This window comes from Anguilla anguilla, chromosome 1, assembly GCF_013347855.1.
Source record: "Anguilla anguilla isolate fAngAng1 chromosome 1, fAngAng1.pri, whole genome shotgun sequence".
Lineage (NCBI taxonomy): Eukaryota > Metazoa > Chordata > Actinopteri > Anguilliformes > Anguillidae > Anguilla > Anguilla anguilla.
Genome location: NC_049201.1, coordinates 21,325,541 through 21,343,459, shown reverse-complemented (window position 1 = coordinate 21,343,459; position 17,919 = coordinate 21,325,541). Strand labels below are relative to the sequence as shown.

Below are 17,919 nucleotides of genomic sequence, written 5' to 3'. Positions count from 1 at the left end.
GTTTTATACCCAATTCATAAGAATGGGCACAAAAAAGACACATCCCTTTAACTGCCACAGAAACAGGTGGTCTGAACCAGAGTCAAAGGCATGGATTGACCCAACCTTTATCTTTAAACTAAAAGTCTAAATTTAAATGCAAATGTTGAATGATGTTCTTCACAAACATAGTGAGGAAAGTTCAGAAGTACTCTACATTAACTTGCCAAATTGACCTTGTGAAGACCTTGTAATTGGCTGTCACTTTGTACATTCAATCAACTTGTAATTTTAAGCAAAGCCTTGCCCAGTCAGGCAAAGCAGCTATGCATTTTTCAGTCCAAACGGATACCCATAATCACTCTATTTTCTAAGCATCATTTTAATCTTTAAAAAAAGGAAAAAGCTGAGCGCATTCATGAGGTTTAAAGTTGTCCAGCAACGTTGACTTATCTTTATATAACCCGCACATGACTCATCTCATTTCATGTGAATGGCATCTGTCCTTCCAGATTATTATTAACAGACTAGAACAGCTGCTGCATGAAACAAATTGAATCAAAAGTTAAAACTAACCTTTTCAGGCTAAATACATTTTTTTGGCAGCAGATTTTAAAAATAAAAAATGAAATGAAATGAATAAATAAAAATAGAATTCACACAGATGGTAAATTTATTAAAGTCAGAGACATGTGACTGATAAAATTGTGGTAGCAGTCAGAGACCAGACCTTGCTTAATTAAATAAGTGTAGGTGGTCACATCCACCCACGTTATATCTCCATAACACTGTTTTTTTTTTTTTTCGAGGCTGGTCTGTGGTGTGAGACAGCATTTCCCCTGCAAAGGCTCATCTGTGCTGCACCGCCACAATACCAACAAGGCCGCCACAAATTAAAAAGTCGGTCAATAAGGGGTTTTATTTACAAAAGGTGCGCTGGTGCCCTCTTATTTATGAGAGATGCACCGCACGCACGTTTCTCTGCACCTGACACCCGCTAGTTTGGAGATGCAGTCATCACAGATGAAAGACTGCAGAAATCCGCAACATCGACAAGGCAATAAAAAAGGCGCCTTTTTTCTTTATCTCTTTCAATGACAAAGAAAAGGTTTATTCACCCGCACCTCACCCCCAATGACAGTTGACAATATACCATCAACAAAGCTTTAAAGCTAATTCCAGCCCAACTGCTTGGGGAGTAAACTATATTCAACATGTCATGTGACCACGGATGACCTCCAAACCTAGGATAACACTGGTCTGAGGGCAGATGACGTCAAATATTCAGCAAATAAAGTAAAAACATACCATCCAATTTTAGCTCGTTGCAAGATTTAAATATACATGCGGTAAACACATACACACCTGCATTTATCCAAATATAACCATACAACAAATGGCCATATTTGGAAACTGATGGCTCACCGATTTCCAAATGAGCCAGAACACTATGGGACACCACAATACAGAACCCACACATCTCCATGATTGGTCCTCATAAATGGATGTTTGTCACTGGCATAATTAGCCACACAATGGTTCCGCTTCTACCTGTACCCTCAAAAAGGCACCTTGATGGATGTAATTCTTTCAACAAATATTGGTCTCAATGTTCTTGAGGCCCCTTGTAGAGGACCCGCATGGAGGTCAGCTGACCCTGTCTACCTATCGGGTTGTAGCTCAGCCATTTCCCACAGGCCTCAGGTGAGGGTGAATGGTGGTACAAGATGGGTGGCAGTGTAGGGGTGGGGCATCAAGCTCCCTTCCACCCACAACCCACAGAGTCCATCTGCCATTCAGTAATGGAGATGGAATGCAGCTCTGGGCCATGAATTATTCAAAAACAAATTTGATAAGAGCCGATTTACATGTTGATTTACATGCAGGCAGCAAGTTTTTACAAGTCAGGCCCGACAGGACTTTTATGGATGCAGCCAAACCACAACAGCAGGAATGGCCAGATAAGTACTGTTTTCCTATTGAGAGCTGCTGTTTGTCCTGTCATGAATATTAGAAACACCTTTGAGCAGGAGGCCATTGCAGAGGCTGCCCCCTGCTCCTGTAACCCAACCCACCCCTCTGTGCCTTCCTAAGTTCATCAAGATTGACGGTAAACTAGAATTAATGAGCATGTCAACATGTGCCTCTATGAAATATAACAGTTTTTTTTTTTTTGGGGGGGGGGGGGGTTGGGGTTCTTGCATATTTGCATATTATGCATATTTTGGTTTCTGTTTAACTGCTCTTTGGTGACTGAGTCTGTGGACTCGGGGTGGGACTGTGGGGGTGGATGAGTCGGGTACTTTGTGGCCTGCTTTGTCTTGAAAAAACCATGGCAGAGAAGATATTAATGTACAAGGTGATAGCACTCTCACATCAGCATTTGCCAAAGATTGACCGAGGGGCAGGTCGCGCAAAGTGCAGCGTTTCCCTCCCTTTTTTAAACGTCAGAGGCACTGCAGGCTTTGTAGCAGTAATAATATACTGCATTACACAAGTCACTTTAGTGAAGTCCTTGAAACATGTGAAGCGGATGTCTGCATTTTGCTGAGGGACGACCGCAGAATTCACAAAGGAGATGGCATTCTTCACAGTCCTCTGAAAAGCAGAACAGCACACATTAACACGGCTATTTTCTCACAGCGCCATAGGATGCTATTAGACAGTCTATGAACAGAGGGAGCTGGATGAACCGCGATGAGTTACTGAGTCGTGTTCCAATACAGCCAGCTGCCTCCACAAACTGGATAAAGCTATGGAGCATGTGATTCCATCCAGTCCTTTGGGACCTTCTCTGTAGAAGCAGGCTAAAAGGGCAGTAACCGAAGCTTCTCACTTTAATAGACTCCCACTGCCTTCTGGGGAAAAGCTGGTATCATCCAGCAGGCTTAGATCTTTAGCCCCAGTGTACCTTAGACTGGGTAAACGGCACTTTGGTTGGCCTAGAGTTGTTTTGCACCGGGAAAACGTGGAAGATCCAGGTTGTTGACTGAATGGTAATACAAAGTAAAAACCAACCGGTGGATCATGATAGGGACTTTGGTGTACCAAAGCACATGTTGGTGTCTTGGAAAGGCAGGCCAAGCTGAAAGACATCCCGGGCTGTCGGAAGTGTGGCCAGAAGAGCAGCCATCTGTTCCGAGAGGATCTGTGGAAACACAGACAGGCCCGACGGCAAAACAATCCTGAAAGGATTTTTCAAGGACCAGGGGCCGATACACACATGAGTCGCCGGTGCCAACTCAAGCTGTGCAATGAGGTTGAATCTACACGATAAACTGGCTGCCTTTCTTGCACCAAAGAGACTGTCAGGGTGGCACCACATCTGCTTACACGTTAAATATAACAAATGAACTGCTCAACACCTCCAAGGCAGAAGCACACACATGCAATTGTGCATAGATGCCTCCAGCAATTACAAAACAAACTAACAATTGGGCAACAAAAGCAAAGCATCGGTTATTGATTCACACCCTGGGAAAGTGACAGGTAAATCTGTTGCCAATACAGACTCAATTTAACTCCTGCGTTTTCCGAAAAATTATTATGTGCCAGCAGGACACTTTTGCATGGGAAATGCTTCCTCCATCGTGTTTTAATGAATGTGGACTCTTCAATAAAGGCCCTCCCATCAATTAGCCAGACTGACAGCCTGAGGACCACTGATGAGCTTTTTTCCGCTGATGCATCCAGAAATGGTGTATCCTTACAGGGATGCCCATTATAATAATGTTGCTCTTGCACAATATGCTGTTTATTGCCGCTAAAGGTTGAGCGTGTCTCTTGCTCTTTCTCATTCTATCTATCTGTAAATGTGTGTGTGTGTGTGTGTGTGTGTGTGTGTGGATATACATATACACACACACACACACACTGTATCAGAGGAGGCTGGTCCATAGAGGCAGAGGAGGATGCTCTTCCTCCACTGAGAGGCATGAGGGAGATCAAAATATGAAAAAGTAAATGGGATTAAATTGATAAAGACTCCAAAGACAATCAAAAGGCTAGAATTAAAACTAGATACTGAAAGCTCTTGTATACCTTCACTAAAGAAGCAACTGAACACACCTGACTAATCACAGAAACATGTGACGCCATTTGCACCTAACATTAGAATACCCTGAAATGGGGGGATATGTTTTTAAAAATTCTGTCATTTATATGTGGTGAAACCAAAAATGCCCTTAAAAGCTGAGAATATGCACTTTAACCACATATAAATTGGTTCATTACAAATCTAAAATTGTGAAGCACGGAGCCAAATCGAAAAAAAAAATGTCTTTGTCCCAAACACTATGGAGCTCACTGTGCATATATACATATATATACACACACACACACACACACACACACACATATACATATATATTTATATATATATATAAACTATTGCCTGTAGTGTTTGCTTAATGAAAAATAAACCAAATAGGAGATGATATCAGTAAATATATAAAAGAGCGAGCGGTGTGGCGGTCTGCATGCTCAGCAAATAGCCTCGGCTTATAAATAAGGCATATGCCACACAGCCCTGCTTATTTTCTCCCAGTCAATATGCCGATGTGTTATCCTTCTGAATCATCTTCTCTGGGTTTTTGATGCTCTTACTGCAAGGGCTGGATGCGATAACTCAAGAGCGCCGCATTTCTTTAATTGATGATGTAGCCTGGGAGGGGTCTGAGCCTGTCGGGGAAAGCCTGCAGATACATATCTGCCACAGCAAAAAAATAAATAAAAGGTGAAAATTGGGGCCAGAATAAACGTGAGCTGTGGTGTCAGCGTGTTTGCAGGACGAGCGCAAGAAGAAGGCCCGGATCTGTCCTTTCGCCTCAGGCAAGCACTGAAGCTCTATTGCACCTTCAGTAAGCGCTAAAACAGTTATCAGCAGTGATTGCAAGCCAGCAGTGGTGGCATGCAGTCTAGCATATAATACAGCTTTTTTAACTAAGCAAACAGTGTCCTCGACCAAACATCATTAAAACCCCCTTTATTTCCTTATCCTTTTTAACAACATGCCTCATAAATCAATACGCAAGTTCTTCAAAATAATAACTGACCAGTTTCTAGAGTACTTTCTTTTGCTAGGCATATCCAAGGCCATTCAGTGACAATAATTTTGCTTTTATGCAATGACTATAACAAGCTAAATGCAGGAAATGATAGTTCAGATAAACACCGTAAAGAAGACTAAAGAAGCGAACTTTAAAAATCCTATTAATTGTCCATCTGACCTTGGCTTCATGCATGCATACAAAATATGTCATGACTAGAATTTGTTGATGATGTCATCCCACTTTATGATCACTTTGTTCCATTTCGAGTTCAGCTGATAAAAATTATTTTTAAGAAAAAGATAAATAAGAAATTGGACCTCATTGACAAAATATGCTTATGGTCAGATTTGCTCATTAACTGCTTACAAATGTTTTGCCATTCGTCATTGCTTATCTTATTTGGATTTGTTCTTTGGTACAATCAAAATCTGCTTGGAATTATTTGAAAACATGTGAAAAGGCATACGCAGAAGATGTTTCCATTTAGAATGCTTGAAAAGTCCATTTGCACAGTAACAGACTTCATTAACAACAAAATGTTTATCAATTCAAGTATTTTAGAATGCAATGTAGTAATTATGAAATAGACGTGATATTAACTTCAATAATTGATTTATATAAATAACCTTAAATTTTTCACTAGTTTTTATTTTTACTTAGTTTTAAATTTTGATTTAATTTTGCAGTTTTAGTTTTGTTTTTCTTTTTATTGTATTTTTTTTTGTTAGTTTTTATTTTTTCAAAAAATCTTCATTTTGTTTATTGATAAAAGCAATTGATAATGGTATGTAATGGCCAAGAAGCATGCAGCCAAACCCAATGCTTAGCAACGCCATAATTGATTTTGGATTACGTGGCCACTCATGCCATAGGAAGAGGGGGGAGAGCGTGTCTTTATGGACTGTGTAGGTACATTTGCAGAGAGTGATGAATTGGTAATGTTTGCACACAACCCTGAAGTTGATGCTTTTTATGGGATTGCTAGGGTATTTCCTTAAGTAAATCAACATGAACAAGCATCTGCATCCAATTTTTGAACAACTAGCATTCATGCTGTTATACACCTGGTATACACACAAAATCGAAGGTCTGTGCATGTTTCATTAATCCCACATTACTTTTTTGTAGGAACTTTTATGAATAACGAAAGTAAGAAGAATTTAAAAAAACATTTTGTGAATGAGGCCCATTGTGCATGTATGCACATCCGTGTGTGCTTGTACGTGTGTTTTGCACTTCAGAGCCACCGTAGTGCTTGCGTATTATTCACATAACACTAGCAGCTATCAATAGGATGACTAAACCAAATACATGTATAATTAATCTGCATCCTCTGGATAATAATCAAGAAATAGGGGTTGTGAGAGTGTGATTTTTCACAAATGATAATGAGAATGATATGTGAATGATGAGTCACTGAACCACACCAGAGTCTTCGTACCAGTGATACAGCCTACAATTCTGTTTTTTTTGTCAGTGAGTGGATACTGGCTACCATGCACACTCTCTGAGGTAACACCAGTGTATATAGGGGAATATTGGGTTTTACCATAACATGACTCTTCATAAATGTTGCCCTGCTATGTTCATAAAAGATCAGCTTATGCTGAACTTGATTAAGTACCTACAAAGCTATTTGAAATATTACTCCAAGAACTAAATAGTTTCCCACAAATCAGATTCATGCCTTGCTCTGAAAAATCTATGACCTCTGACGTGTAAGTGATAGTGTAGTGCAAAAACCGCCTGTCTTCTTACTAGGGCACACTCCCAAGATTCTCAGTGCTGCATGTTGACAGAGGCTCTTTGCGGCTGTCCTAGAACGTCAGTGGGGCAGATGTTATTTCCCTAAGAAAATCTGCTCTTACTATGGTCTCCCTCCTGCATTCACATTCAACTTCCACCATAAATTCATGCCTGTGCAATTATCAAGGCTTTCCTGTCAGGAGTCTGCCCAATCATTTATTTCTGTTTTAACTCGAACATAATTGCTGGCATGGCAACCAAGGTGCGATTGCACCCCCGCTCCACTCCTGAACAAGATTATTTTCTCTCCCCCCCATATTCTTTCTAAAAAATCAATCAGCAGTTGAAATCACCAAGGTAAATGCTTTTGCAGTGGGCTGTAACCAACTGGCAATGCATCTGACTTTGTCAGTTGCTGCTTTCAGGTAAGAATTATAGCCTTAATAAAAAATACCTTGTATTCTTTCCCCAATTTTTACCATAGTATAATTTAGCCATCATTTCTCTACAAAAAGTAATTATCCTGCTTTGTTCCTTTGTTAAGACAAAGCAAGGATAACCAGTTTGAATGCATATCTGGCCAACCACACACTAATCCACGTATATACATCTGTATTATTTTTTTCATATGAATAGGATTGTGTAATGTGTTGATTTTTGGGGGTGGGAACCTTGGGGCCCTATGATCTGACTATGATCTGTCCCTAATCAGAGATATATTTACAGAAAATGTCATTTCTATTATTTCAAAATTATGGCAATTAGTTTTTCAGTCCTTAATCTATCTTGGTGTTATACTAGGAGAAGAAATATATGTACAGAAAATATAATTTTCTGTTTTTCAAAATTATGGGAGATATAAAATCATATAAAACCAAAGCAAGAAAAATACATTTTTGTAAGAATAGCAGAAAATGTAAAAACCTAATTAATCTGATCACTAGAAGAAAACCACATTGAGAGTGAAAAAGTATTAAACAGCAACTGGAGTTTTCTGAAAATATATACTTTGCAATGCCAGAGATTGAACAAACTACACAAGGAGTACAAAGCTTGAAAGGAAATAACTTGTTGTAGATCCCCACCAGTTTTTCATCAAGTAAAGAGTGACACTGAGATTGCAAGTGAGGCAGACACTTGAGAAATCTATACCAAAAATTGATAGAAATGTTTCAAATCTGAGGAAATTTCAGTTTAGGTCTTTATCCCTAATGCATATATATATTTCGTTATATACACCATGTGTCCCAAACATAATGAAATGACAATGAGCACACCATGTATTATTATTTTTGATATGTTGAAAAACTGCATTTTTGGATGCTGGAGGGCATGTGTTTTGGTCTGGGTTTCTGGGTTTCTATTTCCCTGGGTCCATATACGGTATGTACAGTATACAGTTTTGATGTACAGTAAACACAAATCATATGCTTGATCTGTCTGCTTCTATAGGCATGCAGTATACACTCTAATAACAGTTTCAGTTTAAGGTAAATACAACAAGCCTTAGGACAGGTTGAAACCAAGTGTTTATATCAGATGTATAATTTGTGATTAGACGATGGGCCACAATAGCAATTTAATCCCAGGCTTCATCTGACCACTAATCTGCGATTGAGAACAAACACAGGGTGGAGATGCCCTACTTTTCCTATAAAATGCTGTGCGCTTAATAGAATTTCATCTGGGGACACACGAGCAGTGACATAAAGTACATTCCTGTAAAACTGCCTCAGCGTAGCTACTTTTATCTAAAGAAAATGACTACCCTCATTTTTTTGGGGAGCATTTACTAGAAAAATAATTTGTAGACCGACACTGCCGTCTAAAAGGGCTGTTGAAGAGACAAAGCCTCTCGGGCAAGTATTCTGTTGGGACAACTTCCAGCAGTGAGCATTCAAGCAATGCGTAATGCTACACTTCATCTCCCTGCCAAGCCCTCCTTCCTTTCATAATGTATGTTGGTGATTTCTCTAAAACAGAGCTAACAATAGCTTGACACAATAAGGCTTTAATGAGGCAAGTGCAGAGGCATACTGTGTTTTAGCCCATTCCCCAGAGGCCAGTCTCTACTTCTACAGGCATTATTTTTGACAAGTGCATGTTTAATCTTTCACTTTTAACATCTCTGCACACCAGGCTGCCATGCTTGTTCATTCAGATAGGGTCCCAATGGCATACAGTATGTACATACAGTACCTTTTTATTGGTAACTTCTATTGGAGGTGGAGAAAAATAATGAAATGAAAGACAGTCAACTGTCACAATTTCCAGAGTCCAAAACATATAATTGTCGTCAAGGTCTCCGGTAGGAGGCATTGGAGAGAATAAAATCTATATAAGTATGTTATCTGTTAATTAAAGGCCAAACATATCAAACTGAAACAATAAGACTTTTAATAAGGGATTAGTATGTGAAGATAAAATACACAAATTGCTGTAACTGAGGTTGGATTACATTCTAACATGTTACAACAAAATACACTGGGCTATATTTTATCAATCTACAGTAAGCGCACGGTCTAAAGCGCATGGCACAAGTGCATTTAGAGCGTGTCCAAATCCACTTTTGCTAGTTTAACATCAGATAATCTGAGCGCAAGTAAGGCGCATGGTTCAAAGGGGTTGTAATTAGTCTCTTAATTAATCATAGGTGTGTTTTGGGCGTAACATGAAATAAACCAATCAGAGTGTCATCTCCCATTCCCTTTAAAAGCCAGGTGCGCTTGCACCTTGGCGGACTGCTATTATAATGGCGGATTTGCCAAGTAGTAGGAAAGAACGCTTCGTTTTAACCATTATGACATGTATTTTTTTAAAATATCGCACATTGTGCACCAGCCTATGTAGGCGCATATTACTATCTTAATAATGCGCCCTTAAAATAACAGCAAAATACTGTGCCATTGACTTAAGACCAGGTTTTTGTTGGTCAATCGCACAATCGCTTTCCGCTGCCTCAAGATAGCAATGTGCCAACAATGCGCCTGACCACACCTAATTTTAAGACCAACACGCCCATGGGAACTCAGATGGGCGCAAGTACATTTGCTATTTAAACAACGTGGGCGCTGGACGGGAAATGACAACTGCGTCGGTCTGAAACTAGCAAAGACGCTTGCGTTGCGCTTGGCGCCGCTTTGTGCCGGGTGTAAGATAGAGCCCATTGACTTTGTTATGTCAATAATATAGACTCAGGACTACTGTGTGGCTATTGCTGTTAAGACAGTATTCCAGTGTGGAATGGCCCCAAAAGTCGTGTCAGTGCCAACTGTGGCCAGATGCACTGCTCATAGCATCAGCAAAGGTGGGATTTGGTTTGTGAGATGACTTCAGTGTTATTTCTCTCCACTGACCAGCTATGGCCAGTTGTGCATCTGCAGTCTGCCTGCACAAGCTGCACATGGAATGCACACCTCCAATGCAGTGTGTGAGTTCTGCTGGTTAAGTGCAGACTGAAAAGCAGTGGCAGCTAACAACGGCACATGTTTTGGTGGAGCGTGTTTGCAGAAAAGGGACTGGTGTTTTAACAGGGCATTCCCAATTTGGGGGGGGGGGGAGTCTTTTAAATAAAAGGTAATGTTAAAAATAAGCCAATCATTTCCTTTCTACATTTTTCATTTTTAGTGCAGGGGACTTTCCTTTTATGCAAGCACCTCTTGGCTAAGCACTCTAGGAGATGTAGAGCTGGATACACCTCCCACTAACCACCCTGTCACAAATACACCCCCACCCCCCCATGCCAATCTTGTTTCCCTGTTATTGGGCACCAGTCCATCATAGCCATGCACTCAGGAATGAAGGGATTAAGTCAAAACAGGGCCTGCAGATGCAGAAACAGCTGTCTTAGCATATGGGGGATCTGCATTGGGAAATGGGTGAATGATGGAGGTGGCAAGAAGGCAGTAAGGTGAGAAAGAGCAAAATGTGGGGGTGCGTGGACAGTGAGAAACAAGACCAGGTCAAAACCTAGTATATAGCTGGACCTAACAGACTTCATCTGGCCGGCCAATGATGTAACTTCATAACTCGGCCGACCAATGGTGTAACTTCATCACTCACTCAGTCACAGACATTTGCGTTTGTAAGGCTGGCCCCGCTGTTGCGGTCCAGCCAAAAAAACGGTCAGAGAAGAGGTTTTTGAATAAAATGTTTGGTGTTTGACTGAAATGAAAGGAAGATAATTGGTCTGGCTTGGCAAAAAAAATAATTTCAGAACTATGCAAATAGACTATTTCATATTGTCAGAGTAACTTGTTGGCTATCCATAGCTGAAATGTTGTTTTAAGGAAGGATGTGACAGATTCAACCAGACAAACTGAGTATCTTTTAGCTCAAAAAGAAGGACATCTGTGTATTTTCTCCAAAGAAAATTTCACAATTTCACATTTTCTCCATAACTTCTGAGATTTGCTTTGGAGAAAATGTGCGGATGTCCTTCTTTTGAATTTATCGTATTGCTTCCAGCACTTTTTCTGAACATTTTCTGCAGTACTTCTCTTTAGCACATCAAGATGCCTCTTTATTGTCCTAATACAGCATATGTGGCATGTTCTAAAGAGCAGTACATGCATTGCTATGTCTATAATTATATAAATTTAGCTCAGCCTTCCTTTGGCAAGGACCATATACAAACATCTGCGGATCTGTTCCTTTCCAATTGTGCATTCTGTTTGGGGGCTCCATGCTTCATTGATACACTTTGTGGCAATGATCTTCATTGTCTCTCCCATGAGTATTGTCATATCATTACCCAATGCCCCAATGATTGTGCGCTAATTATGCATTTCCTCCCAACAGATGCTACTAAAAGTTCTCCAGGCATATTTTGAGCACTAGTAACATGCAGGGGTGGACCATATTACTTCATGAGAATTCAGAGGTTAAGAAAGGCACGGCCTCATCATCTTAAGCTTCCTGCCTAATTGGTCAAGACACACTTACAGAACATTCCACAATCTGAATATTGCTGCCAATATAAACACGTTTGGAATGCTATGTAATGTCTATATTTGCATATGTACAACAGAACTGGCGACCACCCCAGCACTTCATTAAAGGTCACATGCATATAGACCATCATTCTGTTGATAAAGCTTTTTATGACAAATAATTAATCCTTTGCATTTCCCTCATGGAATGAGTCTGCCTTAAATAAGTAATGCAGCACTGTTTTTATGTAACCCATATTAATAAGTGTTACATAAAATAGTTGCATCATTAAATTTTTTATCTGCTGGTATTTTGTGGTGGGTTGGGGGAGGGTGCTTATCTCGTTTCATTCTCTGTGCTGACAGAAAAAGAAAAAAAATTAGGCTGCTCTGTAGCAAAGTTATGTAGCCTAGGAAACGTATAATTGACTAAATGAATCATGCAAACAAGGAAAAATACAACAGTTCATAGAGCTGTGGCCACTGACCCACCTATAGCCATAATTTTAGGGCCAATGAACACATCACCTACATCCCTCTATTAATCACTATGAATGGTGTTGCAATGCTACAACGCAGACTCATCCTAATAAAACCAGTTGTCCATTGTAACGGACGCTGGAGAACTTCCAAATTCCCAACCTGCTTGGAAAACACGATCCCACACCCTTCCCCCAGAGATCAGGCAGCCAGATACACAGTAAGACCAGGATTACCTCTGACCACCACAGTGGTAGACTTTTTGGCAGGGTTTCCCACATTGTTATTGGCCACACAGCTGTAGACCCCTGCATCCTCTGAGGTGACCGCGGGCAGGGTGAGGGTGCCTCCGTTCAGGACGCTCTTCTCCGGTAGCGTTTCCGTGTTCCGCACCCACGTGAGGGTGGGCGTTGGCTCCCGGTCGGACGCAATGCACACCAGAGTCACCGTCTGGCCTGGGTTTACCACGACAGGGTCATCCCCCAGGAGCTTGATGGTAGGCGATGCTACAAAAAAAACACAACGCAGACTTTACCATCTTCACCAGATCTGCCTGTCCTGCCAGCGCAATGAAATATCTATCGTGGCATCTTACCCAAAGTTCAACTCAACTTTTCGCAAAATTTGAGGGTTTCAAAGCATTGTCAGTAATGTTTATTTGCCTCACTGGTTCAATATCATAGTTAAATGGTTGCAAGTCCAGTACTCTAATCACTATGAGACACTTTCACAGGAGACCAGTAGGGAGGGAAACTGTGGAGATTCGCTTAAATTCGCAATCGCAAGGACATAATGTTTTTGACACCTGTCTGCAGATGAGATGGCAACAAAGGAGATTTAGCACAAAGTGGAAGGGCTGCCAAAGCTGTGGTTTGCTGCAGTAGGAGTGCTTCCTTTAGCCACTGCCAGCAGCGGGTCAAAATACGCACTCCACAGCTCCACAGAGGAGATTAGGGAACGACAAACACCAAGGAACAAGGAGAAAATCCTTAGGGAGGCAAAGGTGCTGAATTACATCATTTGAAGACTTTAAAGGAAACAAAGCATTAATCTGCACTTTTGTTAATAATTACTCTAATTCAGTGTCACACCATGGGATGCAATTCTAGGCCTTCTGTAACCTTTCCTTTAAATGGATAATTATTCTAAACCTGTCTCCATTCACATCAATCAAGCAATTAACTGAATAGCAGATATTAATAAATGAAGCACGGCATAAAGTATTACCAAAAAGATATGATAAACTGCCTAAAAATGTGCAAATGCACATATAGGTATAGGTACATAAAACTGTATCCCTGGCCAGCAATGCATAATTCATTTGTACCTTGTTTTCTTGTAAAAGGTACTTAATAGTAGTCAAATAAAACATTATTGTACTTTCAGGGTACATTTGGGAAATGTGTGAGTGTGTTTAAACAGTATCCAACCTGTTTTAATTTATTTTGCTTGATGAAAAATCAACCAATTAATTTACTAGATAATCAAGACTAATATGTAGCTTATAATGATTAAGAATTGATAATGACAAAGAGATAACTGCAACGTGAGATTGTTTGACATGGAAAGCAATAATCTAGCCATTAATTATTAAAAAACAAAGATTCCTTTAAATTGATTACATGTAATGTTAAAGAGATTATTTGGAAGAATTTTTAAAAAATCATAAAACTATGTGGGAAAAGCCCAAGCATTCAAAGAGGATGAACACCATCTTCTCACAACTTCTCAGAAGTACAGTAAAGCTTTTTAAATGCAATTTTTACTGTAGTCTTCATCCTTTCAAAAGGACACTTTAACCAGTGATCAAATTGATGAAAATTATACAATATGGAGATATTGACATTGACATCCATGGAGAACAATTCATCTGTGAAGCACACAATGAGAACCCCTCAATCACTATGACCCACTGACAAAAAGTGGCACTAGCATTCCTTATACTGACAAATCACTCTGCTTTTTGCTGGATTTGGCTAGAGGGGCCAAGCTGCTTGCCCATCAGCCCATCCAGCACCCGCTGAGATACAAATGGCATTAATGCCGGCCCTTGGAAAGGGCGAAGCAGTCAATCCATGGGCCATTCTGGTGGCACGCTGGCACTTTCTTCAGCCACAGTGGGATTTAATTGTGACCCCGAAATCGCTCACAGGAAAGGCCAGAGGAGACAGGGCATGGAGCCTGTCTCTGACTCCTGCTAATGTTGTTACTTAAGGGGTCCAGTCTTCATGCAGAAGAATCGGGGCCCCACAGGGAACCCACGAGTAACACGACAGGCGACTGTTTATTCAGCTGCATGACTGACAGGCAAAAGCATGGAGCGAGCCAAAAGGATGGCCGTGAAAACCCTGCGCCTTTTATTCAGGGCCTGGGAAGGAGCCAAAAGAAGTAGCAGAAATGAACACAAACCCTTATGACTGGTTTCTGAGAAACACATTCAATTTGGTAGCTTCATCCAAACCCTCTTTACTCCTCAGTTAAAAACCATACACCTGCTTTGTTGCAGATAATAAGAAACTGAAAAAGCCATAATTGAGTACTCCTTTTTTACTTAGCAGCAGCTTTGATCAGTATTTACAGTTCACACAGTTCAAGGATTATTCATATTACTGCAGTTGTCAGATTCCAGAGTAAATTGGCTACTACATTGTGCAACTGAAGTTGTACCATGGAGATGGATTTGCGGGTTGAGATATTTTTTGAGACATATTGCTACAAAAATGTTACATGCACACCTGCACATCCTGGAAGAAAATACCAGTCACTCATGGCTTTGTGTCGTGGCTTAGTGTACAATCCAGTTCACAGGCATATCATGATGACAATTCAAGTACAGTACAATGACATTGCAGTTCAACATAGTAAAGGCAAAACAAGAATGTTGACAAGACAGATGGACATATTTCACTCACTATAATTATTTTCAATTTGGAAAATTAGACACAATTGTGAAGTTCCATAAAAGACAGCAGAATTTTCATATGATTTGATGATAATCTTTTATGATTCAACAAAATATATTTGAAGGTTTCATAGATTTGAAAGGACTGTAAGTAGTTGGACACTCCACTTCTCTTTCTCACCAAACACACACACACACACACACACACACAGCCTAAATATACCTGTTTTGTTGGTGAGCCTAAAGAGGATGTTCTTGTCTGGGATGCCGCAAACATTCCGGACTGAGGCAATGCAGCTGTAGTTGGCATAGTCCTGAGGTCGAAGGTTCTTCAGTTTTAAGATCTTGGTCTCCCCCTGCAACTCAGATCAAAAACAACAACAGCGTATAGTGCAGCATTTCAGGAAGGGCCGCCAAGCCCTGTTCCTGGAAATCTACCGTCCCGTAGGTTTTCACTCCAACCCTGACAGTGCACACCTTGACGCAGCCTGGCGCACCAGATATATCACACTGCCCCTCTTAACTGCACTATACAAAATGAACTATACAATTTGGACTTCTACTATTCCAGTTAGTTTATTACCTCAACTTTAACCAGCTCAACCCATTTTATTTGCTGTGATAGATCCCATATTACATTTCTGGTACATCCATTCTACCACTATTGTATAGCAGACTAGCCAATGGAGGATGGGCTCCCCCTTATAGCTGGGTTCATGCCGATGTCTCTTCCCATCAGGGAGTTTTTTTTTCTTGCCACAGTTTGAGGGTTTTCCTCCCCACTGGGAGTTTTTTTTTTCTTTTTTTTCTTTTTTTACCTCATGTCTTTGCAATTTGGAGGTTCAAAGCGTATTTTGTGCCAGTTTTCTGTAAAAAGCACTATATACATAAAATTGGTTTGATTTTGATTTGAACTGCTGTAGAATGAGGTGTGCCGGGTGATCTCCAGGAACAGGGTTGGGCAGCCCTGATTTAGGCCGCATTTATGGTACTCCATTTCAACACCATTTCTGCCATAGAACCAGTCCCAGTACCTGACCCCAGTGCTAAAATGCATTCTGCATTCACTGCACAAGTGTGTACATGTCTTCTGATCAAGAGGCAACTAATTTATGTGCATATTTTTGAACAGAGGTGGGAGATCCGTTTTTTTGTCATACCACCAGAGCCCTTAATTACCTACTTGAATTAATGACCTGCTTAATTGGACAAGTTTTATAATTCCCTTCACATATTTGTAGAGATGTACATTTGGAGATTTATTAAACCAGGCCAAGCAAACACTGTGGACAAGGACTGCGGTTTGATGCTGATCTATAGGCCCTTATAGTGTGGTACAGGGGTCTCACAATAAACTCCGCGCCCCATAATACACATCTGATATCTGAAAATGCTGAGCCCTCAGTACAGGAAAAAATAGTAGGCAGGACTATTACAATAAATATGTTTCAGTAAGATATAATTTACTGCAGCAGTTTTAAGAAATAATAAAGTATTATTTTGTTGAATTACACCATCATTATATACACAGGGAGGTTTTTCCCTCCAAATGTGTTCAATTGCCACCCATCCTTTTCTCCAAGTTTAGCCCTTGGTTCACAATTGGCAGGATATCACAAGAGCACCGTGTCTGGATACATTTTCTGTGATCAACAGTAGGCTGCTCATGCATGAGGATCAGCTCATGAAGATCAAAGGTAAGCTTTTTCGTTCTATGTCCTTAGTGAAGCAGGGACAGCTGGTGTGGCAGGGAGGCCTGTCAGACCACAGAGAAGGAATTCTGCCAAGACAGACAGAGTCCTTCTACTTGACGGCTTAATAACAAAAGAGACATTACCATATACTTTGCCTGCATAGAACAAAAGCTGAAACACAATAGCCTGGCCATGTGCCAAGCAGAACGTATTAGATCTAAACTTTACCCTAAATGAAAAATGAAGGCATCTCAGAGCCTGCATTGTAATGGTCCTTGGACATGAGGCCATTTATCAAATTACTCTTTATTATTCGGACGTAATTTGATTAGTCACAGATTTATACTCCCTCATTCACCTTTTTTCCCTTTTTCTTTGACATTGGCGGGCATCTCTACTTTGAAACATGGGGACAGATGTCTTAGCTGAAAAATAAAGGGCAGCAAGACTGCAGGCTTGCACGCACTGAAAAATGTGTGCCATGTGACTAGATAGTAGAGGGGTATCTACATGTCTTGGTGGAACATCACACACGTTCAAGAGCATGCCTTTGAGGCTTCCAGCATGTTAAATGGCATTCTCATGTTTAGAGACAAAAACAAGTCAGAGAATTAAATGTGCCGCCTGATCCACTGTGTTCAACACTGTCTAAGGGAATAAAGAAAAAATCAGAAAAAAAGGTAGCGAGCCCCCCAACGGGCATGTCTGCCTTTGCTAATTAGGAAAACAATTTGCCTTCCAGAGCTTGAAATGTCACTCTGGTCTCCTTCTTGTCATATTATTCGTCTCGGCAATGGTGCTTTGTGAGATGTTGTGGTGGAGACAGAGTTCCCAGACTCAGCAGGCTATGGAACCAGCCACTGCTACTCCTCCTGATTGTGCCCATCAATCTCCAGTCAGTCCATGATGAAATCCCACCATCAGATCCCCACCATCCTTGAGAGCAATTTTCTTGATGCAGGAGAGACACAAAATTCCGCTCTCCTGCATGCTCCAAGGCAAAGGCAAATATCTCCTTTCCGGAACGTGACATGCTTTTCCTAACAGACAGGCGCAATGTTCTGCCGAAACATTCAGCAAGTGCTGGGAGACAGCCTAACAAAGGACTACAAAGGTAAAACACTGAAGGCTTTCAG

The 17,919-nt window shown here is 40.7% G+C and overlaps 1 protein-coding gene across 9 annotated transcripts in view; it reads right to left on the bottom strand.

The window, feature by feature from the left end:
• mdga2a (MAM domain containing glycosylphosphatidylinositol anchor 2a) overlaps window positions 1-17,919 on the bottom strand; it is a 226,214-nt gene that overhangs the window by 95,056 nt on the left and 113,239 nt on the right. For 6 of the 9 annotated variants that reach the window (XM_035392026.1, XM_035392074.1, XM_035392044.1 and 3 more), the window contains 2 exons: window positions 15,313-15,448; window positions 12,424-12,693 (listed from right to left, as the gene is read on the bottom strand). In XM_035392026.1, coding sequence (XP_035247917.1) covers window positions 12,424-12,693; window positions 15,313-15,448 — 406 coding nt within the window. The remainder of the gene's footprint in view (window positions 1-12,423; window positions 12,694-15,312; window positions 15,449-17,919) is intronic. The other 3 variants (XM_035392033.1, XM_035392065.1, XM_035392096.1) reach the window with 1 other exon arrangement.